The sequence below is a fragment of the Agelaius phoeniceus genome, chromosome 1, assembly GCF_051311805.1.
Source record: "Agelaius phoeniceus isolate bAgePho1 chromosome 1, bAgePho1.hap1, whole genome shotgun sequence".
NCBI classification, from domain to species: domain Eukaryota; kingdom Metazoa; phylum Chordata; class Aves; order Passeriformes; family Icteridae; genus Agelaius; species Agelaius phoeniceus.
This window is the reverse complement of record NC_135265.1, coordinates 54079933-54105597: the sequence shown is the minus strand read 5'-3', so window position 1 is coordinate 54105597 and position 25665 is coordinate 54079933. Positions and strand designations below refer to the sequence as shown.

Genomic DNA, 25665 nt, shown 5'->3' with positions numbered 1-25665 from the left:
GAGCCTCTGGGGGCAGCCATGGGCGCTGGGGCCTTGGCCACTGAACTACACAGCTCTGAGGAGTCAGTAGTCAGTGCCTGATGACTGCTTTCACAAAAGGTATGACTTGGGGATTTTTAGCCCTCTTTTACATCTGCAAACTTCTGATGAGAGCTCTAGTTCAGCTTCTGAAGCAGGATGATGCAGACCATTTTTCCTTCTTTGAAGCTCCCTCCAAAAAGCCATATTTAAGCAATGCCATGCCATGGGGTCCCACAGACAAAGTTGAAGGAGTTTACTGAAAACAGCTGACAGGAGGCTGAGGTGGTCAGCAATGACAGGGATGAGATATGTCTGCCCTTTCCCAGGAAAAAGCCTTCCATATAAATAAATCGGCCAGTGAAAACATTGCCACAATTCCTTGGCACTGTGGGATGTGCTGTAGGACTTCAAAACAAAACTGCCTCAAGGCAAAATAGGCAAAGGGAACTTTTCCTATGTCTTGGGAGGGCTGGCTGCTCATATAATGGAAATGGGAAGTCTTCAAGCAGCAAAGGTACAGCAGGATCCATGCTCAGGATGGGGAAGCACATATTTCTCATGGCTCTCCCTCAGGGAATGCTGCCTAGAGCCACAACCCTTTTTCTACCCAGCTCTATAGGCGCTTCTGCTTTGGGATTTTTCACTAAGCGTTGCTATAGGAACTTAATTGCTTCTGTTCATCCAGGTCTGAGCAGCTCCCTGCTCCCACTCCTCCTCTCCCAGGGCTGACAGCGCCGGGACTCTGAGGACAGCGGAGGATGCTCAGGTACAGCAGGAGTGGGGTCGTTCAGCTCAGCTAATTAGTGCTACTATTTCTGTCTCTGGCCTTTTCTCGGTTTGTATCCATCTGGGGCTCTTTCAGTCATTATAGAGCTTTCCACCCTCTTGTTTTTTTCCTCTCTCCTCCTCTGTCTTCCAGATTTTTGCCACTGTTTCATGTTGCCGTCCAAGTTATTTGTCTCTTCTCTCTTGCTCCGGTCGTGGGAACATTAGTAATGTTTTTCTGCAGAGCAGGGTGCTTAGAGACCGCCTTGCAGGCCTGACAGCCATCCTAGTGCTGCGGGCAAAAGCTGGAGCAGCTCAGCCAGCCGATGGGAAACGATCCTGTTTATGGTTCATCACCATCTGATCTCCCCACTGCCTCTTGCTCCCACCTGGGCCCAACTGTGCATGGCTGTGTGTCCGCAGTCCCGCTGTCTGCTCCCCGCTCTCCTGCCGCAGCCACCCCGCCTGTGGGGCGAGGGGAAGCATGACTCACTCGGGCCTCCCACCCATGAGTAACAGTGTTGTTGGTCTATCACGTCTCAGCCAGCTGGGGCAGCCCGGAGGGAGGGCGGCTGCTTCCTTGGCAAGGCATGAAATAGGTCAGTCCGTCCCCAGAACACGGGGGAAAGCAGGGACTGCGATTGCGAGGCACGGCAGCAATGAGCAGCCTCACATCAGAGGCAGGAGCAGTACGCCATAATGGGGAGGGCAGGCAAGGAGGTACACAGACATGGACTGTGGGGATTCCTGTTAAACACTGTCAGTTCTTCCTTCTTCCTTACCCAAACCTGCTCCTTTTTTTCCTGGGAAATCAGCAGGGAGAGTCCAAAGCCAGTGAGGGAAGACGGGCAGAGATGGTGGGAACACAAAGCATTTATGTGCTTCTCGGGGTGGAAAGAGGCCCAGGTTATTAAATAGCAGGCAATTTTAACATGAGTTATTAATACTAGTTGTTTGTACTGGGAAGTGGTGCCTAGGGGCTCCCATTGCACTAATCATGTAACAAAGCCGTGTTCCTAACACAAATAGCTTGTATTTCAGCCTGAAGAGAACAAGTCTTCTCTTTCCCATTACCCTCTCTTTGAAAAGCAGCTTGAAGATTACACAGTCAAGCCCACAAAAGCTGGGAAAGGAAAAATATTACACTGGGCTGCCCTACAGTGCCATTGCTTACACCCAGCCAGCCCAGTAACTCCATCAGCACTGTGGGCCCCTGTACACTGTCTGCTCTTGCCCTGCTTCATCCCCGATCAAGGCAGGCCAGGTCTTAACATGACTGGTGATTTTTGGGTTGCCCATCTTTGGATTTGAGTGTAGTAATGTCATGCCACCTGTTTAGGGTACTGGGGGGCTGTAGGGAGTTTTCTACTCCCTTGCTGATTGATGCTGTATATCTCTGTTATATTTTTTTCAGGCTTTGCAAACTGCAGTTCTCTCTTGGGTACATGCCCTTCTGAAGTAAGAAACTAATTTAATGAATTGAATTGATTAATTTACAGCCTTGGCTCTAAAGCACAGACTAAAGGTCAAGAGCATCTGCTTTTGGATGGTACAAGCCACGACTGCCCTGCTATTTTTTGTTTTCCTGAAAACTTGGCATCATATTGAGCTTTACCACACGGCAACACAGGTCCTCCTGTCTCCAGCTGCAGCTTTGAACGCGCAGATTTTCATCAGCCCAATCCCAGGTCAGGCTGCAGGAGAGGAATGTGACCTGGAGCCCCCGCCCTCCACTGCTCAGCTCTGGAAATGCTATAACCTTGACCTTGCACTGCGTGGCAGCACACAGCAAATAACCAATGTGCTGAACAGGGCAGGGGGCCCATTGGAATCTCCTGCCCTCTTGACATTCATTCTGAAGTCGATCCAGCTGGTGGAGGAGATCCAGCTGGAAGATGAGCATGCAGGGGTTGGTTAAAGGTGAAGGTAGTGGTGCAAGTTTCATGAGAGAGAGGGGCTGTCAGTCCAGGTGTGTGGGCTCCCTTATGGCAGCAGGTGTGCAATGCTGACCACATTGTTGGGCACAATGCTCTTACACGCGTGCATGTGTGCAGGACTTCACTGCACTAGCATGTAAGAAGTGGGGGTTCCTCACCTCCCACTACCTGCAGGCAGCTGGTAAGGCTCAGAAATGCCTCTGTTGGTTCTGAGCCCCTGACAGCAGCCATCATCTGTTGTCAGCATGGATCCTGCTACTGACTCCCCAGTCTCCACAGGCCTGCTTGTTTCTCTGCTGCCCCATCATGTCTTTGAGGCTTGTTCCATCCCTGCTGCTGACCTTCCATTGGTCCAAGTTGTGGGGAAGCCACTGTCACACACACCCCTCCCCAAAGTGAACTGATGCTGAAGCACTGCCAGTCTCTGGGAGAATTTTGGATTGCAGCGTATAAGCTAAGGCACCATGGCCACCATCAACCTTCCTTTCAAACTGCAGGGTCTCCCTCACCCCTACCACGCCACTCCCAGGCTCTCCTGCCTCACTGGCTTCTCAGCTGGGCATGTTTTAAGCTTCAGCTCTCCATTCTACCCTTTGTCCCTCCTAAACCTTAAGTCCTGTGCCAAATGACAAAAAATAATGGTGAACAACAAAACGCAACAAAACAGGGCACACCCACACATAAAAACAAAACAAAACAAAAACCAAAAAACTTTAAATGAGCAAATAACAATGCAAATTTATCTCCCACCACCTGGGAAATGGCTCACTTATTTTGGCTGAGGAAGGACTAAGGCAGAACCTGAACACTGACAGCTAACAGAGTGCTCTGGGTCTTGTCAAGGTGCCAGCAATGGAAACAAAAGGCTTTGAAATGAGAACAGATCAGACACCTTAAGACCAAGCAGTGCTACAACATTTTCTATACTGTTTGCCACCACTAACTTGACATCATCCATAGCAACTGTACTCAACAGGAGCATTCATTAAACATGTCCAGCTTTGAAGATAACTGTGTCTTTGCAGATCTCACTGTAACCCACCTGAGTGGACATCTACAGATTAACCCAACCAGGGGAACTTTTCTTCCTCCCTCCCTCCCTCCCTCCCATGCTTCTTCATGGGTGGGCAAGCTATTGTGAGACACCCTTGGCAAGGGATGGAAACACAGCCCCCACAGAACAGCCCAAAGTTCAGCACAGCTTGGCTTTGGCCTCTGAACTGCTGACTGCTCCAGCAGCAGAGTTAACCAGGTCAGTCAGTCTCTCTCCTCCCTTCAAACACTTCATCGGTGTGACACTGCATTTTCATTTGTTTTTCCACCCAACACTCATCAGCCATCTTTCTTTAGCAAGGAGGTAAACACCCTGTTTTGTTTTCCCATCTGTATTTAAACTGTGAATGGAGTGAGGCAACAGGCTGGGAAGCAGCTCTGAGTGGAAGCGATACAAGCACTGATTGCAACCAGGCTTTTCAGATGTACGAAAAAATAACTCCCTCCCCCAAGGAGATATTTCAGAAGCTGAAAGCTAAGAACTTAAGTACAAAGGCTTTTGTTTTTATTGACATTGTAAGAAACATTTTTTTCTTTGTTACAAAAAAGCTAAGTGGTTCTGAAAGCAGAAGTACAGTTCATATGTACACAGTGCTACAGACCCTTCAGATCAACCTAAGGCTTGAGAAACATCAGATCATAACTGCAGGTTTATCAAATGAAGACCACTAAGGTCTGTTACAACTGAACACTATTCCTACCGTACATAAATGTATTTACACATTCTCTTTTTTTTTTTTTTAAGGATTACAAGCTTTATAAAAAAAAATTAAAAAATTTTTAAAAAAAGCAACACTTTTTTTATCTTACACATCTGCAGGACTGACAACAGTAACTGTTCCATAGGAGACATTCCACCAATCCAAGGACAATAACACATGAATACCAGAGGTTTAAAAGATGTTTTGGACACTATTAACAGTGGTATGTACTATTAGCTCAATGGCAAGTACAGCCTCATCAGGAAAATTTGGCAACACATCCTGGTCCCTCTCTTTCACAGGGTCAACGCAAAATAAGGCACATACATTGTGGGAATATAAACACTGCTGTCCAGGAGGACAAGCCATGGAGGGACAGGCCTGGGTGAGCTGACCAGCCATCCCACTGAGGAGGGGGGAATCAGTGATGGGAAGTCAGCAGCCAGCCAGCGTCTTAATGCACGTACCATGTGGGGCCATTCCCCAAGGAGAGAATAACACCATCTGCCACGTGTGGATGTGTGGGACCATTGCACTCCCACGTGGAAGCCCACTGACTTTCCTGCAAAGCCCACACACCTTTCCTTCACCTGCACGTGGCTGACAGATAAACTCTTCACTGGCAACTTCCACTTTGTGGAAAGTGAAACTGTCTGGAGAAACACACACACTTCAGGCAGGCTGAGTGTTACTGGTGTGCCCAAGGCCGACAGTGACGCATATGGAAGACCCTCACAGAGCCATTACCATTAATGGTGATTTAGACCTATGCTGCAATGCTCTAACAATAGAACATTCATGATATTTTGTGCATTTTCCTGTACTCTTGGGTGAGCAGTGGGTTTCCAACAGCTATGCAAAAATCAACTGATGTGCCACATACACGAAACCAACTCTGTAACTGGAAGAGTAGAGGGGTGCTAGTAAACTCATCCCACCAATGTTGATGGGACTTTCCCCAGACTGCCACATGTTGAGAAGGAGGTTGACAAGTGAAAGCTGGTGTCCAGTGTAACGGTGCCATGCTCAGGGAGACCAGTCTACCTTATCAAAACAGAACCAAAACCCAAGATAGCTGGGCTATGATGTATTGCTACCCTCACAGGTACCACAACCAGGCTCTTTAGTATAAAACAGAAAAGAGTGAGAAAACACTAAAAACTGAAAAGTGATACATGAACAGAAGTGGCACATACACTTAATGGTGAAAATGATAAATCCTTTGCACAAACTCCCCAAGGACACAGTGGAGTCACTGATTCTTCAGCTTTGCCAACTCAAATGGGATGCCTTTCTTGAGCATGTGGTTTCTGCCAAGACACACTGTTGGCCCAAGACAAGGCTAAGTGAGTGACAAAGGTTTGTCAAATCCAGGAAGGCAAACTGGCTACTCAAACAGTGCCTTTTAGCCTGGAGCAATATGAATGGCTCCTTCTAAGCTCTGATGGATCACATCTGTTAATAGCTTCCCAGCATCAATTGCACCAGCAGATACAATTATGAACTGGAAAATTGAGTTTAAAAAATAGTTGGGGATGTTTGGGGTTTTTTAATGTATTGGTTCCATTACAATAAAAGACTTGTCTCCCAAGCCACCTACTCCCAGGCTGGTCATAAGTCTCCCTGTTGAAATTGTTTATAAACATGTAATTGATAGCTCTAATAAACAGCCAGGATTGGTTACTGAGAACTATGTGAAACACATCCAGCACAGCCTTTCCTCATGCCTATAGTGCTGCTTCTCTGCAGGGCTGTGGACTGTATCCCAGCACTGCAATGCACAGCATGGTCCTTGGAACATCCCTTCCCCTGGGGACCTGCCCAGAGGGATGCATCCCTTCTTGTCCCTGCAGCAGAGCAGGGACAATGGCTGTGTACAGGCAGCAGGTTTCTGCAGGCCCTTTGGGCAACAAGAGGGCAACAGGGAGCAGCTTCCTCCCACTGCCACAGCAATGCAGTCATTTGCCATGGTGAGCTGTGCCCAGCTGCCCGTGCAACCCAAGGACCACTGCAGGCGGGCTGTGATAGCTGGCCAGGGGCAGGGAAACTGGGAGGGGAAGTGTCAAAGGGAAGAGTGCAGGATGAGTGAATATGTGTGCATGGGACAGGGTAAGAAAGAAATGCTGGCTAAACATAACAAGAAAGACAGGAACTAGGTAATGATAAAAGGTGTAGGACATGGACATTTGTCTTGATTTCTGACATTCCAGCTCACAGTGCAAATCTCTTGGTACGTGCTGTGATAAACTCAAATATGACCCTTGCACCAAATTCCTATGATGTTTTCCTACTGATTTATACATTCATACTCTGATTCTAACAGCTGTTAACAGATAAATGTCATCGGACAGCTTCACTGAGATTAAATTCCTCTACATTTTCTCAAATGCCATGTCCTGAATCACCTGGTATTTCACCTTTTCTTTTACAGTTGGTTTTCTAGCCTACAGAAGTCACCTTCTGTAGGCTAGAAAATTTTGACTGGGCTAAAGTTTATCTGTATTTCAAAACTGACTACGCTCCCTCATCTTGCTGTGTGTCTACTATAACATCAGCTCCTCACAGACATCAAATCCATGACTGTAGGTGCCTGCACAATCTACATCCCATAGTAGGACTTCACTATTGGGATTTAACTGAAAAGTCTTTGAGGGTTGGAACTCCATACAGCTTCTAGGAGTGGGTGAATTTAAACCATGGTCTGGTGATTTTTCCCCACAGCAGCCTGTTCACTCAGGAGCACTGTTTACTCATGGGTGCAGACATGGAGCCCAGCAGAGCCAAAAACAAGCCAGTGCTCACAGAGAAAATGCCATTCACCTCTACCAGTGAGTAGCTTAATGATCACAGTGCATTGCTTTCAATTTTTTGCCAGTGTGACTGACCCTGGGCATTGACCCGCTGGTTTGCTTGGAAATTAAATGCACATGGTGTCACCAAGAGAGAGAGAAAGAAGCTGGGTTGGTCTTTCAGAGCTTTGATTAGTTGCCAGACAACTCAGTTGGTTAGAGCATGGTGCTAATAGCATCAAAGTTGTGGGTTTGATCCTCATACAGCCATTCACTGAAGAGTTGGACCTGATAATAATTCCAGATCAGAATAGTCTGTGATCTGTGAATACTTGCTGTTCCCCTTGTTTCTTTGCTATTTTTAATGGCAGTTTTAATTTAATTTTGCAAAGCCTGGACACAGTGGAAAAACATTTAAGATTATCAGATTGCTTGCAACTGCTTTGATTTATTTGGCTAGTCTGAGACCTGGGCCAGCCATTCATTTTCTACTTCTTTTACATGACTTGCTCATGATATTTTAGAAGCTCTATGTATCCATGGAGCTGTCTGGGCTAAAGGGGATATACACGCAGTTCTTCCAGCAAATAAGAACCAGTGGCTCAGCAAGTTACACCTCAACAATTTGCATTAAAAAAAAAAGAATTCCCCAGTGTGAAATACTGCAATTTTGTTATTTCATTGTATGAAATACTTCATAACACCCTGACTGTACCTCCACAAATGTGGTATGCAATGAGAAGACTGTAGAATACCCAAGTCACTATACATATCCATAATTTTGCTGTTCAGTCATTTAAAAAAGAAGGCTGAAAACCAGAACACCAAATACTGCAAAAGATGAGAGCTGGACAACAAACAGCTTTCTGGTCCACTCCTTCCTCTGAAATAGTTGAACATGACACAATCTCAGCCTTGTTATTCAAGGCAGTGACAGCTATCTCTGTGTGTGTTTACAAAAACCTTAAGCTTTTGCTAGAGATCAAAGGACTGATGATTTTTACATTTCTTATTTGCTTGAACCTCCCAAATTTTTTTGCTCCGTGTGTCTGAAACTGCAGCCCAGGGGTAGCATGGCAGTGCATTTCTAAGCTGGTTTTCCACCCCAGTGTGATGTGTCCAGTGCATCCAGAGAGGATTTCATCACTGTATGCTCACTTCACATTGTGCCTGGTTATAGGTTCAAGAGGAAAAGTTGCAACAGTTTTACAAGGTCTAGCTTCATTTGAGTAACAGAAAAATGTCATTTCATCAGGCCTTTCTTTACAAAAAACCCCAAAACAAAACAAAACAAAAAAAAACCCCACAACATGCACTTCACACGTTTACATTGGTTTACAGGTAAAAAACAAAAGAAAAATAAAAGAAGCATACAGACATTTAAAAAGGGTGCAAGAGAGAAAAGAGAGAAAGGGAGGGAATGGGCGTAGCAATACTGATTCAAAACTGAAATGGAAGACAGTTTCTCCCTAGAACACTTTAGGGTTTTCAGAGTCCTTATTCCATAAAAGGAATATACTTGAAACACATCCCATTTAGGTGAGATGAGATTGCTAAAATACATACACAACTAAAAAATATGAGTCTTTTTTTTTTCCATCTGTTATCTCCTAAGTGTTTTTTGTTTTTGATGTCTATTGCATAACAGCAAGAAACTTGCTTTCTTCTGCAAGTGAGGTCAACAAAGAGCTCATGTCCCCAATAGCCATGTTGGTTGTGCTTACAGGCATAGCTGGGAATGTAAGAGATGTTTGGGGAGTGGTGAGGCGTGAGGAATTGCGGGAGACATTTTGAATGATACTTGGGCTCAGGGCTCCCGAAATTAAGCTGACATGGTCCCCATCATCTATGATAGCATCAAAATCTATCTGCACACCCTCTAGACTGTTGTTGTCAATGCTGTCAACTGTGCTTGACACTTGGTTAGCCCCTGGGGAAAGAAGCTCAGATGAGTTTTCAGTTGCAGTCCCCTGCAGCAGGCAGCTGGCTTCTGAACCAAAGAAAGAACCTGTTTTCATAGCTTGGTGGCTAAAGCCCATGGTTTGGTCATATAACTGACCAGAGTAATTCTGCATGTTGGAGCAGAACTGCTGTGATTGACCTTGCATTTCCATCTTGATGGTGTTTACCCTGTACGTCTGGCTGCCATCACCTACATGTCTTTGCTGTTGGGACAGGTTGTTTCTCAACATGTTTTGCCGTCTGTTGCTGCTGTAATTAGAGCATGACTGGTAACTTTTGGCCACTGACAAACCTGAAGGCTGGCTACCAATGGTGTGAGACACCAGTGGACAGCTCTGTGGCCCTTGATACAGGCTGCCTTGTGAGGTAGGACTAACCTGCCCTAGCATCATTTGACCAGATTGATTGACTCCCTGGTAACGAACGCCATCTCCGACTGGCTGGCTTTGCAAATATTCCGGTTCCATCATATTCCTGTCCTGCATCCCGTTTGCCATACTGGTGGTTTGATCGCTGGATGCCAGGGGATGGCTGAAATTTTGCTGGTTCCCATTCACTGGCATGTTGCTGATTCTCAGCTTCTGCCCTTGCACTGCCATGCCACAGGAATTGTCTGTCACCCCAGACATCATTGCTTGCCTGCCCATGCTTTCACTGTAAGGCTTGTTGGACTGCATGCTGAAAGAATTCCCAGCTCCGCTGCCAAGAGTCATATTTTGCTGTACACTGTAGGAAGTGTTGTTCTCCATCAGGTTCCCATAGCCATTCTGCTGGGCCATGTTGCTTCTCTCCAGATTCTGCTGCTGAACCATCATGTTGTTATGCAGTCTGAAGGCCCGAGCCTGCTGCACTGCTGACCGCTGACCACATTTCAGCTTTGAAGGAGACAAGTCAGAACTTCCTGAGCTTACTTCATTCCACTGGATGGGCAAATCGCTTTTATTTGCCTCGGGACCCGCTTGCTGACTGCTCGGTGGAGGGGCTTGGTCAAAGTTGCTGGAATTGTTGTTTCCTGAAACTGAGCTGTGATGCATTTTGTTGCTATCTAGGACATTGTTCAACAAATGGTCGTACACGCCCTGGTTCTGGGAGTTCAGATACTGGACCACGTCATCTGGCAGGAGATCCTCATCATTCAGACTGCTACCTGCTTCCATTGTAGCAGCCTCCAGGGTGACATTCTCACTGATGCTTGGAGGACAGGGGGAGCTGAAGCCGCGGAAGACGCCACCCTCAGAACGGGTGTAGTTCTGAAGAACAAGGTTGCGCTTTTCCATGGATGGAGGCAAAGCAGGAGTGTTAAAGCTATTAAGACTGTTGAAACGCTGAACTCTCGGGACAGAGACATTGTCAGAGGCCATTCTGACTGGATCACTGGCTCTCCTTGTCCCATTTCCTAAAGCTTCGTGAGACAGAAAGTGCCTCCTGCTGTAACCATTTGCCCCACCATCACTACATCTTCGAGGGACATTCACTGGAGGCAGTGGAGATACTCCAGACTCCCTGCAGTCACCCAAGAGTGCCATCCTTGTCTTGAGGCTCATCCTCTCCATGTTAGGCAGTGGAGTCGGTGGGGGTCCACCAGTAGCTGCTGCATATTTAGCTTTCAGCCTGTATTGCTGGGCTGGGGTGAGGCTGAGAAGACTTGGCAGGTCATCACACTGGCTCGCTTCACTGGAGCGCCGGGAGGCATCCGTTGAGATGGGGTCGTAGGAGTCTGCAACGCTCACGTTCTGCGGTCTTCCCTCTGCCTGGGAGGCATCGCTGGACCTCCGGCTGGAGAAGCAAGGTGAGATTCCAGAGGACCTGCGGCTGCTCAGGTAGGCTGAACTGATTGTGCTAGTATTGCTGTCCCTCCTGTTCAGCATGTTCAACACAGTGATGTCCGTACTTGAGAGTTCATTCCTGTTTGGCAGAATAGTCATGGATCCTCCGACACTGCAGCTGCTGTTCGACTGGGTACCTGTGGGTAAAATTCACAGTTAAACAAAGAGGTATTATCCAGAAACTTGTGAGGAAAACACACAGTAAAGACTTAAGTGGAGTATAGAGGAAGAACATCATCACAGACAATTACAGCAGGGCTCTTTCTTGCAAGAAGTAGGGATAAAAACTGTGCCCTTAGGTTAAAAGCTAATTCGGAGACTCAAGGGTAACATTTCAGTGTGAATCCCAGCAGAAAATTTATAGCCCATAGCCACAAACTGTCATCAGCTGGTGCAGTACTCCAGCCTGCAGTGCAGCTATGCTGGCTGATGTGCCAGGAGGACACATTCGTAAAGGAGCTTTTTATAGGCAAAATATAATTGAACAGGCATTTGCATGGAATGGCAAAATATACAAATTGGAGGCTATTCAAGGTCATTTCTAATACTTCTTGAAATATTCTTGAAATAACTCCTAACAACTGCAAAACATCTTTGCTGGTTTCCTTGTTTTGTTTTGGTTTGGTTTTAAGTAAACAGGATATATTTCTTAATTTTACATAGTTTCTTTTGATTGAATGGGTCTCAGAAAACCTGGGCTGTCACTGCTGGGTGGAGGCCAGAAACCTACAGGCATGCTGTAGGCAAAGTAGGGGCAGCAGCAACATCTATTTTGGTGATGAGCAGCTCTTTGGAGGAAAACAACCAGGGATCTTCAGCGTTCAACCTCACCTTGCTCCCATTCATGGATATCTGCCCTCTGCGGCAGTAGCATCTGTACATATGATTTCTTCTATGTGTAGGAACAAGTTATTTAAAGGGAAGCCCACCACATCTCTGCAAAGGCTGCCTTGCAAAGACCTCAACAGAAAGACTTCCATACAGTAAACTCACAGGTATTTATTTCTTCTACCTTGTCTCAAAACAAGACAGAATTATGGTGATCTTGGGTCAAAACCTCTAACTGTAGGGAATATTTAAAATGTGATTCATGGTTCCCTCACGGGCTCCTGTTCTGTATGACACAGGGCTATCAGACATCTCAGAGGGTGTGGGTAGAAGAACTTGCAATGAGGGAATAAACAGAGAGTGTTTCACAGCTGCTGAGTTTCCTGAGCTGTGCAACTCCTGCAAGAGTTGCAAGATTGAGCTAGCAAACAACAAGATTAAGGACAAAAAGCCTTATCACTCCTCTTATGTGTATCTCACCATTTCCTATGAGAGGCGGCAAGGTTGGGGCTTTGGAAGGTGGAACGGGGTTCAGTCTTGGAAGCATTCCATTAACTTGTTTCAACCTTTCTAATTTCACTTGCTCCATCCATTTGGTCCCTGTCATGTTCCTCCTGGCCTGTAAGCCAAGTGCTGTGGTGGCTGTGGAAATGGTAGAGTCCATGATTGGGGTTTCATCGATGACACTGAGGTCTCCTACACTACCACCACCGGTCAGAGTAAGCTCGATCCCATTGTTGGAATAGTTGCTGATGGGGGACTGTTCGCTGCTGCATGTAGACTGACCACCAGGGCTTGGCTGAGATGTCTGTTGGAGGGAAGTCAGAGACAAAACAGTGTGAGAATTAAGCAAACAATGTTAACCAGAGCATTTGTGCTAAGTGGAGCCAAAGATACAGGTATAGAAAAGTTCAGCCTTAAATGATAACAGTGATTGTTCTTAAGGAGGCTTTCTAGATATTGGCTTCAACTGCAGTGAAGGGCATTGTAAAACACAGGACTAAAATTGCCTTTCACATGTTGCTGATGGTATACAATGTATCTCCATAAGACACTTATCTGAGTTATTCCCAGAGTTACTTCTATCACTTCAAGCCATTTGTGAGCACATATGGATGGATACCCTACATTGCTTATGTACTATTCCCAACTGAAGCTGCAGCTCAGAGAAACCAAACCAGAATTCAGCCATGTTACAAAGTATTAGTTTACACTGCTAGGCTTGCAAACAAACAAACAAACAAACAAACAAGACTCCAACAACATTGGAATTTGGGTTTTTTTAATTAGACTTGTGGCTAAAGAATGTAAGCATTTTCCAGGCTTAAGGCTCATTGTTACAAGCAGTGGTTGGCCTGAAATGTTGGCATGTAATAAAACAAGGACAAAGCATCAGTGCAAAAAATACTGTATCATATTATCAGCATCCTGTGACCTTGGGAGCACTCAGGTCTAACTTATACCTCCTCTTATACCTAACTTACACCACCTCTGCCCTGAATCAAGAAGGTGATGATCTACTAAATCAAATCCTTTGTTTCATTAGAATTTAAGATTTTAAGTGCAAGAATTGGAGTAGAAAATACAGACTGCTAATCTGCAGGGATATAAACATGCCACAATAACATCTTCTTTCTTAACAGAGAGTGTTCCCTGCTGCTCTAGCAGAACTCTTGCTGTGTGGAAACACAGGCTTGATTTACTTTTCAGACTTTTTATAAAGTTCTTTCAAAAGAATGGGAAAATGAACAAACTGACAGACAAAACAGAGGACGACAGACAGAAGTCTCTGGACTTAATATCTCACTGTAAGGTTCTATCAGTGTGATCACAAATCAGTGGGGCATGCAGTATCATTTTGCTCACAAGAACAGTTTCATGTAAGTATTTAACTTTAAGGGTTTCTGATGTGGTTTTGTTTTTGGGTTTTTTTTTTTTCTGCCACTCTGTGATCTTTATGTACATTTTACTGAAAAATGCTGTCTAGAATTTCTGAAGTGCCAGAGACGACTCTCACTTTAAACATCAGTGAATGAAGACACAGATTCATGGCACTACTGTAGTTTCCTATGCCCCTAAGGAGTCCATTTGAGATTCAATAACTATTTTATTACTTCTAACTTGAATGATGATACTTAGAATTTATGAGGCCACACTGAGCAAGCTCATTTCCAAATCCTGGCCGTAGCAGATTTGGTGACAAGAATAGAAACAACAGTTATTATACAGAAGAAAGTCTGTACTTCTGGACAACAGCTCCATGCCATATGGAAAAGTGTAATAGTGATCAGAAGCCTGTTCTTGTAGCACATGTCAAGATCACAGTGAGGTAGGGTACAGAAATAAGAACTGTATTATGCAGGACATATATTTCTAGATGTGGAATACAGAAAAAAATGGATGTCTCATCTAGAGGGGAAAGTACAAAGACATTTCTGAAGATATTTCACCAATATAAGCCAGATTTTTCACATGTCAACTGTTGCAAAATGTTCACAACACATTACAACTGGGAATGTGCTTGATGGATTGCACATTACTAAATAAAGGAATGACTGAACAACAGGCAGAAGACCAAAATAAAAACATATATAATGTTGCAATAAGAAAAATAGCAGAAAAGTTAAAATGCCCTCACCTTATTACCCACTGTCCTTAGGAAGTTAGAATAAGACATTTAAGAGCATTAGACAGAAAAGACATTGGATTAGTTGAAAACCAGAAAATATACCTTAAGTTATATATGCAATGAAAAGCAAGAAACACAGAAATATTTTTAAAATATAATTTTCAGTGAGAAATATTTAATACTGTGTAAGCTATAGGCATTAGTACCTCTTCCACAAATTTTCCTGTTAAAACTGTGTTCAACATGCCTCGATAATGCTACACGTTTACCTAGCAAAGCAAAAGAGATTTTTCTCCTTTGTAAATACGGTAGTTATCATCAAAGATAGCAGAGGACCTTCTTTTAGACTCTAGTAAGAGTTTACTCTGAGTCCTTCAAAGGTTTTGAATTGAGTATTAATACTGAGCAGTTTGAGCATAAGCCTTAGGCACAACATAGCAGTAACTCATATTTCAGTGAGTAATCACTTCGAATTGCAGCATGATTAACAGTATGAGCAGAATTTGGAGGGCTCATATTTGTAATCCCCAAGGGCTGAATACAGATGAATCATAGACCCAGATGGGGAAGAGGATGGAGTGGCTGCCTTTGAATTAACCCTTGTGAAGAGGGCAGATGGCATATGAAATTCAGGCAAATAAAAGAACTTGTGTATTAAAGATAGTGTCTCAAAAAATGGAATACAGTCCTTTCAACAGTTTAATGCAATACATTAAGGTAAACCACAGCAAAGACCTGCAGACTGTCAATTCAACTTGATTTAGTTAAGCTTGGACTAGGTTAACTTGAGTAAGTATCAGATAAACATAAGAGGTCACATCACAACAGAGATGTTATTAAAAGATGCCCATCTGCTGTTTAAGAAAGTCAATTCATCCTGCTTCAGTTTGATCCATGACCCAAAAGCCTCAAGCCCCTAAAATTTGATTGCTTTCCCAGGTTCTCCAAAAATGATCATCATCAATATCATCATTTTAGTCATTTGGACTTGTGGTTTGGTTTGGTTTTTTTCTTATTTTGGCTTTCAGTCTGTGAGATCCAGATCCGTCTTTCTTCTGGAAACAGAAGAGTGGAAAGAACTCTTCTTTTTTACTTTTTAAATGAAAACTATGATTTTCTCATACTATGCTTATTCCAGAAGATGGAGCTTTTTAAGAGAAACAATTATTGTGGCAGTTGCCAGCACTGCACTTATTCTATATTGCAAAGACTATCTGTAATCTTTTTATTTGTTGCTTCTTAGGCTTTAAAAACATTTTACAATGTAAACACAGAAGAAGACCTCAAAAAAACAAACCTTGTGAGCTAGAGTTTACAGACTTGAGCATTTCATAAAGGGGTTATTAATTGGTTGCAGGAAGAAGAGGACAAAGGGAGTGGCACGGTGTATTGCATACCATTGGTTTTTCTGACTTGACCGCTTTCACTTGGAGGCATTCTTCCCGCTTTGAGGTAGTGTTGCTGAGGTCCTTCTGCTCACCAATTGCACCCTGAGTCTGATGGCCTGGTGACCGGGTCTGAGAGTGGCTGCCTGGGTCCCTTGGTGGCGGAGGCCTTGGGTGGATGTCTCCCCGCTGCTTCTTGGTGACGTGTGCCTCCGGGCCGTGCACGGTCTTCACGTGCTTCCGGAGGGAGCTGGGGTCTGTGTAGCGCTTCGTGCAGCCCGGGATCTTGCACACATATGGTTTCTGACAAGACACAAAACCCACCCATATCAGATTTTATTCCATGTGGGACTCCTGAAGAACTCCTTGGAGCACAGCTGGTGTCACAGTTATATGCTTTCACAGTGAATTTGTTACCTAATTTATGGTCTCTACAAATGAATCATAGAATGGTTTGGGTTGGAAGGGACCTTAAAGATTATCTAATTATCCAATCCCCTCCCAATGTGGGCAGGGAACCCTTGGTCAAAGCCACATTCAAACCTGGCCTTGAACATTTCCAGGGATGGGGCATCCACAGCTTCTCTGGGAAACCTCATCATTACCCTCACACTAACCAGTTTCTTCCTTATAACTAATCTAAATCGGCCCTCTTCCAGCTTAAAGCCATCACCCCTTGTCCTATCAAATTGTGACTGCACCTAGTTAGAACCATTAGTTCCCCTTGACTCAGAAGGTAGCAATTAGTGCTGCACAGATGATTGAGGGCAGAGTCCCTCATGGGTACTAACTGGCACAGCTTTCACTTACCTTAGGAGAAGCTAACTCAGCTATGCCAATTTATGAAGACTGCTTCGATTTTCAGCCCTGTCCCTTGCCCTCAGCAGTTTGATAGCATTCCCAGTATGCCTAGTACCTACTACTGAGAGAAACAACCCCCTTCAAAGGATGCTGGGCCATTTGTTCAGGCAGAATTAAGTGAGGAAGCATTTTTTTTCTGGCTCTTTCAGATCACCAGTACAATGTCAAAGCATAAGATACAGTGGCATGAACATTTTCACGTTGCAGCAATAAATGCACTAGTACTATTATTACTGCTACTAGTGTAACTCATCACTCATTTTTTACAAACAACTTTCTTTATCTGTGGATTTCTATAGTTCACTAAGCAATGTAGAATAAAGTAAATTTACTGTCTTATAAATTAACAAAGCCTTTTTTCTTGTATTATGAGGGGATTAGAAAGAAGAGCTGAGCACTTCCTAAGTCCTTTAATTGCCTCGGGAAGCAAAGTATTGTTCACTCACTTTCATTACTGAATTGTTTCCAAGAAACTACTATTTTAAAGGGTTTTTTTATACTAACCTTCAAAAAATAGAAAGAGACCCTCATGTAGAGTTTCTCAGAGGGATTCTCACTCTGCTTACACACAGCACTGTGGAGCTTTTGACAAATATAGCTTCGTCATAGCTGTCTAAGGCCTGAGACTGCTTCCACTGACATCAGTGGAAAAATCCCTCCCACTTACTTGAATAGGAGAAAAAATGAGCAATTTAGAGATGATGTTGAGCTACTGAGGCAGGTTTTCTCAGGTTGCTATAGAAGTACAAGTCACTTAGCTCTCCCCTGCATGAGTAAGTCATATCATCATCAAGATATGTCAGCTGCTTTTAAAGCTCTGTGTAGGTTACCTACTTGAAGCTAAAATGGCACAGCAAGCAAATGCTGAATTTGGTCTGTGCTTTTCATTGTATTCACATCACTCCACCAGTATATGTTGCCTTAAAAGATTAGCCTGTTTTGGTGTCAAGTAATGGTGAAGGAAATGTTCCATTTGCCCCTGTGGCTGCACCTATCAGAAATCATGTGCAGCATAAAATTTGGTTGATTTACTGTTAGACAAAAAATTAACACAGGGACAGGTCACACCACTAAGTGTGAGAAGGTCTAACTCCTCAAAGCAGCCCACAGGTTGGTTCAGACAGTGAATGAAAAAAGAAAACTCAGGCAGTTATTGGCAAGACTTGGTGAACTTCCTTCTACCTTGGTGACCATTCATGAAACTGCTGCAGGGCTTCAGTGCCATTATTAGTTGGGCTGCTGAAAACACACACGGCAGGGATGAGGAAACTCAAGAGATGTGCAATGCCCTCTGCTTCCTTTGTGACTGAAGAGATGCTGCAGGGCAGGCACTGGAAGAGGATGAGTGCTCCCTGGAGATCTGCCTATGTGCAGACCTGACAGACCTGACAGCCAGCTAGACAAAGATACAAGCTGTGTGGAAATAAATATAGCTGCTATGGTATGTCCTGCCCTTCCAGTACTCCCAGGTTTAGGCTAGAGATAAAGGAGTATAGGGACATGTCAAGGAGAAGACAGTGGACTCTGAGATTGAGATGATGTGACTCTCTGTGCAACTTGAAATGGGGCAATAAAACATGGACAATGCAAGAAGATGGTGTGATTCCTGAAAAAGGAGGCAGCAGTAACAGTAAACAGTAATAATGAGATGTTACACTGAGAGTTTGGAAACAGCTGTGACTGCCACAGCTGGTTTCCTTGAGAAAGGTTGCATTTTCTCTGCTGCATCCCTAGTCCATGAGGTCTGTTCAGGATGGAAAGAAAGAGTGAAAGAGGCCAGAGAAGAAGGAAAAGGCATAACTCAGAACAAACAGCAATCCATGATTTCAAATGTGGACACTGTAGCTGTCTGCAGCACCCCAAAGTACGCTGGGGAAGCTGCATCCCAGCAGATGCCTGGTGCCAACACAGACATGGGGATGGGTCCAGGCACCCAATGAGCCCTTACAGCTCCAGAGGGAAAAATGATCCCAGCTTTACAGGGAAAACAGGATCTCTCCCTGGTTAATGCATGTGTTTTCATTAAACTCCCTCATTCAAAACTCTCCTACATGTAATAAAATGCCAGGTCTGTATGACATACTGTGCTGCTAAGAGGCATCCAGAACTTACATTCCTTTCAGGTTGCTGAGGGTTGCTGTGCCTGTCCTCTGTAATATATTGCTATGACCACACTGTAAATCTGTTCAACAATGAATTGTATTAGTCTTTTGAAGCTGTGCTTACTTACCTCATTGGAATGAGTCCTGTTTTGGTGCTTGGCCCTGTCAGATGCATTGGAGAAAGCTTTGTTGCAGCCTTCATGTTCGCACACATACGGTTTCTCTCCAGTGTGAGATCTCAAGTGCGTTTTCAAGTTTTCTAGTCTGGAGTAGGCCTTTGTACAACCTTCAAACTGCAGACAAGACATAAATCTGGTTTAGCTTTAATCTTTGGACTTACAGGAAACAGCAAAAGTGGACTTATAAAAGTTCAGAAATTTTCCAGGCCTTCATAACTTTGTCCAATGTAGTTTTGATTTGGAGGATTTTAATTTTATCCAAGCAAACTCTGACACAGCTCAAGTAAAAATGCTTTCAGCATTTTGTAAATCTTCTCTTACAGGAGAGCACAGTATTCATGTACCTCGACTAAGACTGAAATCCATTGCAAAGCCATCAGGAGATGGTGGCCAGCAGTAATACCAAGCTCTGTAAGAGAAAGTGCCCTTAAATAATTTAGCAAACTGAGCCATGTTTAATAATGCCTTTTGGGGCTTCTTTGTACTTTAAACTTGAGGAAGTGGGCCAAATCATCCAGGGAACCCCCTCTCCTAAAGCTTTTGTCATCTGGTTGTGCTGGATAACAACGCAGACAAGGCAGTCTCTTCTCCACAAGAGTCTGATAGACGAGCTCAGGGAATGCAGCACTTGTCCTGCTCTGTTAGTTCTCTGCACAGCCCCTGCTTCCCTGTACAAACCTGGAGCTCAGGCCCCTTTACTTACAGTGCATTTGTGTGGCTTTTCCCCTGTATGTCTCCTCATGTGGACCACCAGCATATATTGGGCTTTGAAAGGTTTCTGTTCCCGGGAACAGTCCAGCCATCGGCACACAAACTCTTTCTTCTCACCATGTATGTGGTCATTGTTGATATGCTGTTCAGGCAGAATAGAGGTCACAGCTTAACAGAAATACAACATCAGCTGCTGCCTTACTGTAATTTCACATTGGAAGAACACCAGAGATTCAGGTGTGAACAAGGTCCTTGCAGTACCAAAAGAATAAGATCATATGCACTTCCAAGTGACCACAGGGTTCAGATTATAGATTCTACTGGAAGTCCACTAAGGCCAATGATTTTTTTTTTTCTACTGTGATCAAAAGGCTTTGGATCAGGCCTCAGGGATACAAGCTGATAAATGGATCCTGGATAATCTCATGCACAGCTCCACTTGTGTGATTCACATTGGGTACTGCTTTTAAAGACCAGGGGAATGTTACTTAAGTGCTGCTCAACATAAACAAGGTTTTACAAAATCAGGCCTTTAGAAACATATCCTCCAACCTGAAAAATCAACAGAACTGCTAAACCAAGTTTCCACCTCAAATTTTAACTCACTCCCTGTTACCCATATTTTCCTCAGTAAATGTATTTGGTTCAGTAAATGTACAGGTCATGGTGGCAGAAATAAACCCCTGTACACTGTGAATATGAACTCTGAGTACAGAAGCATACATCAAGCCAGTTTTTGCCATTGCTTAGTCTGGCTCTGTCTGAATGTGTGTGGGAGTGACAGCTGCCCCAGCCCTGCTGACTCGCAGGCATGTCTTTCTGTGGTCAGTGTCACCCACATGAATGTACCCAGAAGCAGGACAGAGCTGTGTACCTTGTACTCTTTCCCAAAATTAGCTTGCTCTGTTTCTTTCACTAAGATCTAGTCCAGAAAAGCATTTAAAAATGGATTTAATTCTCTCTGTGTTTGAGTGGAAGCAGGCAGGTGAAACAGGGACAACCTCAAAATTGGTTTGATTTTTTTTAAAAGTTTAACTGTTTGAATTTTTTTGCACAGCTTTAGAAAACAAAAGAAGAGATAACTACACCTGGACTTTCAGAGTCTTTTTTCCACTAGGAGCTACCCGACTCATCCTCCCAGACTCTCTTGGAAAAATCATTCCACACTGCTGAACTTCTGTCATTGTGCCACTAGATGGCTGCATTACTCAGCGAATGACATTATTCCCACTAAGGTACCACCAAAAAATCTTTCCAGTTTTTATTTGATCACAGCACAGGGATGAAATCTGTATCTGTTCCATAATGGGCCTAAATAAAATGCCAGCCATATAGAAACTCAGTAGCTCATCCTGGAACACAAAGAAGATAATCCCAATCTTTTCTGAAGTCTTGAAATCAGTCAGAAAGCCACATAAAATCACGTATGTTCAAAATTATGCACCATTGCCATGGAAAACAGACATCCATTACCTGCAAAAGATGACAGCTTTTTTTTCTGAAACTTTATTGCCATTTCTTAAAAATTGTTATGGGGCTCAGGATGCATGAACAGAGCAGAGGTGCTGGGCAACATACAACTTGTAATCTGCAGGAGTTAAAGTTCCTAGTGCAGATCTGTATTCACAGTACACACACCTGTGCCAGAAGCATACACATGCCCTGAACTGTGAAATGGCATCAAAAGAGTTCAATGAAGGCAATGTGTGCTATTTCTTGAAAGAGAAAGAAGTAAAGGGACAAAATTAAATGCATTCAAGTAATTCATGGCCAAATCTCTCTGTAAACATTACAGACTGTGAGATATGTGGTTAAACCTACACAGCCACGAGGGGGATGAGACTTGAGTGTGTGACACAGGCTTTCCATTTGATACAAAAACCTCAAGGCTGGATCAATCACTTCACCACAGCACCTCCTTTTACCTCCTGCTGTGTGGACACTCAGGCACCATGGAGGCTCTTTCAGAGAATGTCTCCATAGGACAATTTTTTTCTCTTTGTCCCTGAAAACCAGCTTACTTAGACCTCTAACCTTTAGCAGCATGAGAATCCTCTAAAACTGACCTTTCTCATGGGCCTAAAACTCCTTTCCTCACTCCGTCCCCAGCCCAGGCTCAGTGCAGCAGCTGACAAAGCTTGCCCAGAGTGGTGATGATCATTTGCCTCTCTCCATCACTGGCTTACCTGTCAAATATCTTGTGATCATCCTCTGGTCTCTCACAACTGTGGCCCTCCATACACATTTGCCCTGCTCTCTTATTCTATCAATCCTTTCCCAGACTCTCTGATCTTCCTACAATCAAACCCCTCTTTGTGCTGTTTTCCCTCATTGCTCTGATGCTGCAAGTGGCCCCTGAGAGCTCACCTGCAAATCCAGCTCATTCTCATTCAATACCTCTGAGGATCCTCACCTTTAGGGAAAGCCTGGAATAAATGAGCCTGTGATCTGCTAATCTGAGTAATTTATTTGGTTCACAGCTGCTTAATTGCTTTTTGCAGAGGGATCATATTTTAGCAGACCTACAAATATGTTCAAATACTCAAAAGGCTGGTCTGGAGAAAGACACTTGCTAGAAAACCAGCACCAGCAGTGCTCTCAGGTAAGGAGATTCACAGTGTTTGTCATCCTGAGATTCAAACATCCTCACTTGCTCAAGTTATGATGAGAAAACTCATCAGTCATCTGCTGTGGACATATAGGCAGAACTACACAAATGCAAACCATGAACTAAATCTACACTGGGATTTTTTTACCATTATCATTTGGCAGAAAGAATGTGTAATTTTTGTGACATGTTTAAAGAGGAGGGAGGTCTCACTGTGCAAACAACATCATTTAGAAAAGTTCAGAAGTTTGTGAACTCTGGCATTCAGTTTCTTTGACTCAGATAATTACCTTTGGATTTTACACGGTGTTTTTGGCTCCCTGGTCTCTATTATGAGAGGAAATGAGCAGTTTTGAGCTTGTAAAACAAAGAACAGTCAGGAATAAGAGTATTATGCAAAGCAGAAGCTTTGGTACAGTACAATAAGGAATTATAGGGTTTCAATTTATAATCTGTTTGTAACCTTATTACACCCATGAAATGTCACATTCCAGGGACTAGATCAGAAGGATTTTTTTTCCTGGTGAAATTGAATTTTGATGCAGTTTCAGGGTGTGAAAAGGCTTTTCTTTTAATTTTGTGGGCCCAAACCTGCAAGTTTTACTTATGTCCGTAATCCTTATTACAGTAAATAGGCGCATGAAAGCCAATGATATTACTCCCTAGTGTCAGGTTTGCTTGCATAAGGCTCTGAAGCGTCAGCTCTGTATTATTAAGAATTTCTGACCTGAAAAAAAAAGCCCCCATTAAAAGCTGGAATTCTACAAGCTATCTCCCGTTGCACACAGCTCCAAAAAGCTGCTGAACAGGGGTCATTTGCAGAATACCAGTCACTTTCATGCTACTTCAATGCTTATTACCAAACCTCTGTTTGTCCTGGCTCATTTTCTATTCTTTAAAAAATGTTGTTACTATCATCCAATTCCAAAACACCCTAAAACGAACAGAGGGAGCTGAGCTAAATACTGATTTTGGTCTCAGAATGACCTGCCTTTGAAGGAGGAAGCTCTGAGATGGATTTCAATTCCAGAGCATAAAACCCCACCAGATTAATTGAAATCAAGGCTGAAGTTTGCCTGTCATCTCTACCGGGCAATCTGAGAAACCAGAGGTAATGGGAAATTAAATCCACAGTATCCTGGAAGCATAAATGCTTACATGGTAAGAAATACTACTGAAAAGGGAACACCTTAAATCCTGCATGTTCTCATATAATCCATACCAACTGTACCTGTTACTCAATATTGTAGCAGATGAAGTGGCACTGCAGGTAGGTGCAACAACCTTGGTGTTTCATTTCCCTCCTCCAAGAGGGTTTTTAGAAGAAAGGAGAATCTGCGCACATCCTAGCTGACTGCATGGTACCCGTTAGCTTTTCAATACATAAACAAAGGCCAAATGTGCTCTCACAGCAGTCAAACAGCAGGAGGAAAAGCCTCTCCATACCAGTGGAAAAACTTAGGAGCATCAGAAAAAGAATGTCGCTGCAACTGAGATTGCATCTGAAAGCAAAGTTCTATTTGGTGGCAAGAGCAGAATATTCTGAGAATCTCATATTTCTGTTTTCTAACCTAGACTTGCTACTCTAGAGTGTAGGAGGAAACTGGGAAGAGACCATGCTGTATTGGTATAATGTGGTAAGTTAGTGGCTGAGTGAAAGGCATAACCCCATTGCCAAAATTGGGTTTAATTTCAGTTATACAACACCAATTTCAGACTTTTATCTTCTCACAGTTCTTTCTCTGAATTTTAAAAAACTAAAAAGGAGGTTCTAAGTAACTTCTCACTAGATCTCACCACTGACATTAAGCAGAGGCAGCATTTAACCCATCTTCTAGCACAAATATCCCCCTGTACTGTACTGCCACAAAAAGTCCCTCAAACCAGCAGAGCTGCTGCATTTGATGCATAGGGGACAAAGTGTGAAAGGTGAAGAGGCATCACAGTGCTAAACACAGCTTGTCCTGTAGCTGCACAAGAGGGCTGTGGAGCCCACAGAGGACATGTGGCAGAGGCTGTGTCTGGCAGTACCAGACTGGAAAGCTCTGAAGCTGGTTTGGAAGGGGATTAGCTGTCCCTGACCTGCAAGGCCTGCAGGGAACACTTTTATTTCTGTGTTTTGCACAGGGAATGTAGATTTGTCCTTAAGCCCACATACAGTTGGAAACAGGTTCCTGGTCATCAGGCCCATCCCCTCGCTATGGCAAGTCCCACTGCACATAATCCTGGTCACAAACAGAGCTTCAGCTTCTAAGTACCTTGGTGATCAGCCCCCTCTGGTCCCAGTGGAAGGCGCTTCTAGGAAGTCACTCTTCTGCTGGTTAGCAACTAATTTGTAGCTTCGATTTATTCACAGCCAATTTATATTCATTTGTTCTCGTGCCAACACTATTCTTTAGCTTAAACAGCTCTGCTTCCCTGCCGTGTTTAGTTCTCTCCCTTCCCCACCTTAACTAGCTGGCAGACAGCACTCCCCTCTCTGTCTTCATTTGCTGGATTAGATAAACTAGTTCCTTCCGGTCTTCTCTTCAATGACCAAGTCCTCATTCCCCCCTTAACCTGCTTTGGCTTGAGGCGGGGAATTCCGAGTCCCATTTGTCAGTTTGTTCCCAGATTCCGCATTGCCACTTTGAGGACTGTATTAGTCCATCAGTTGCTCTCTCAGCCTCTTCACCTGCTCTAGTACAACTTCCACCTTCTTGACCAGAATAGTGTAAAGTACCCCAGGGCTCACCAGATGTGGTATAACTGAATTCAAACTTCCCTGTCACCACTTAAGTGCAAGTACAGACCTCACATTCACTTTAGACTCGAGACTATTACCAAAGCCTCTGAGTACCTCATAGCTTGTGAATGTACCTCTCCTAACAACAAACCTCAGCAAAAATATCTTCTACTATGGCCACAGGTGAGGCAGAGACTTAAGGCCCAGGAAAGCTAAAGGCCACATTCATAGAAGATTTTAGATCTCTGATTCCCACTAAAAGTAGTCACTTGTTCATGAGTGGTGTGCATACTTCTGAGGTTCTTGACCTACAGAGTTTCCTGAGATATCCAAGTGACTGCAAAAAAGAATATCAGTGTTCAGAACAGTGACAGAGCACCACTTAAGCAAGTCCCCAAGCTTGCCTGCCCCCAGGGATGCAATATGCAACTCATCGCTGCTCCTTGTTACCATTTTAGGTAGTCAGGCAACTGAGAGATGACGTCAGACTGGCCTCCCTACCATCTCATTAACATCTTGATAAAGGTTGCCTCCATGATCCACAGCAAGATGAACAGACAAAAGCATTGTAAAAAAGTCAGGA

The 25665-nt window shown here is 43.9% G+C and overlaps 1 protein-coding gene and 1 long non-coding RNA gene across 12 annotated transcripts in view; one reads left to right on the top strand and one right to left on the bottom strand.

Moving 5' to 3' along the window:
• Positions 1-408: 408 nt before the first annotated feature.
• LOC143694166 (uncharacterized) overlaps positions 409-25665 on the top strand; it is a 135335-nt gene continuing 110078 nt past the window's right edge. For 3 of the 9 annotated variants that reach the window (XR_013182486.1, XR_013182475.1, XR_013182480.1), the window contains exons 1-2: positions 635-787; positions 10278-11048. This is a non-coding gene — a long non-coding RNA (uncharacterized LOC143694166). Of the gene's footprint in view, positions 536-633; positions 788-2200; positions 2245-10022; positions 11049-25665 lie in introns of those variants that run through there. The other 6 variants (XR_013182477.1, XR_013182473.1, XR_013182496.1 and 3 more) reach the window with 5 other exon arrangements.
• GLI3 (GLI family zinc finger 3) overlaps positions 8766-25665 on the bottom strand; it is a 201635-nt gene continuing 184735 nt past the window's right edge. For all 3 annotated transcript variants that reach the window (XM_077179092.1, XM_054643992.2, XM_077179098.1), the window contains 5 exons: positions 19742-19891; positions 18988-19152; positions 15909-16199; positions 12363-12690; positions 8766-11191 (listed from right to left, as the gene is read on the bottom strand). In XM_077179092.1, the coding sequence (XP_077035207.1) occupies positions 8901-11191; positions 12363-12690; positions 15909-16199; positions 18988-19152; positions 19742-19891 (3225 nt within the window). In that variant the 3' untranslated portion in view covers positions 8766-8900. The remainder of the gene's footprint in view (positions 11192-12362; positions 12691-15908; positions 16200-18987; positions 19153-19741; positions 19892-25665) is intronic.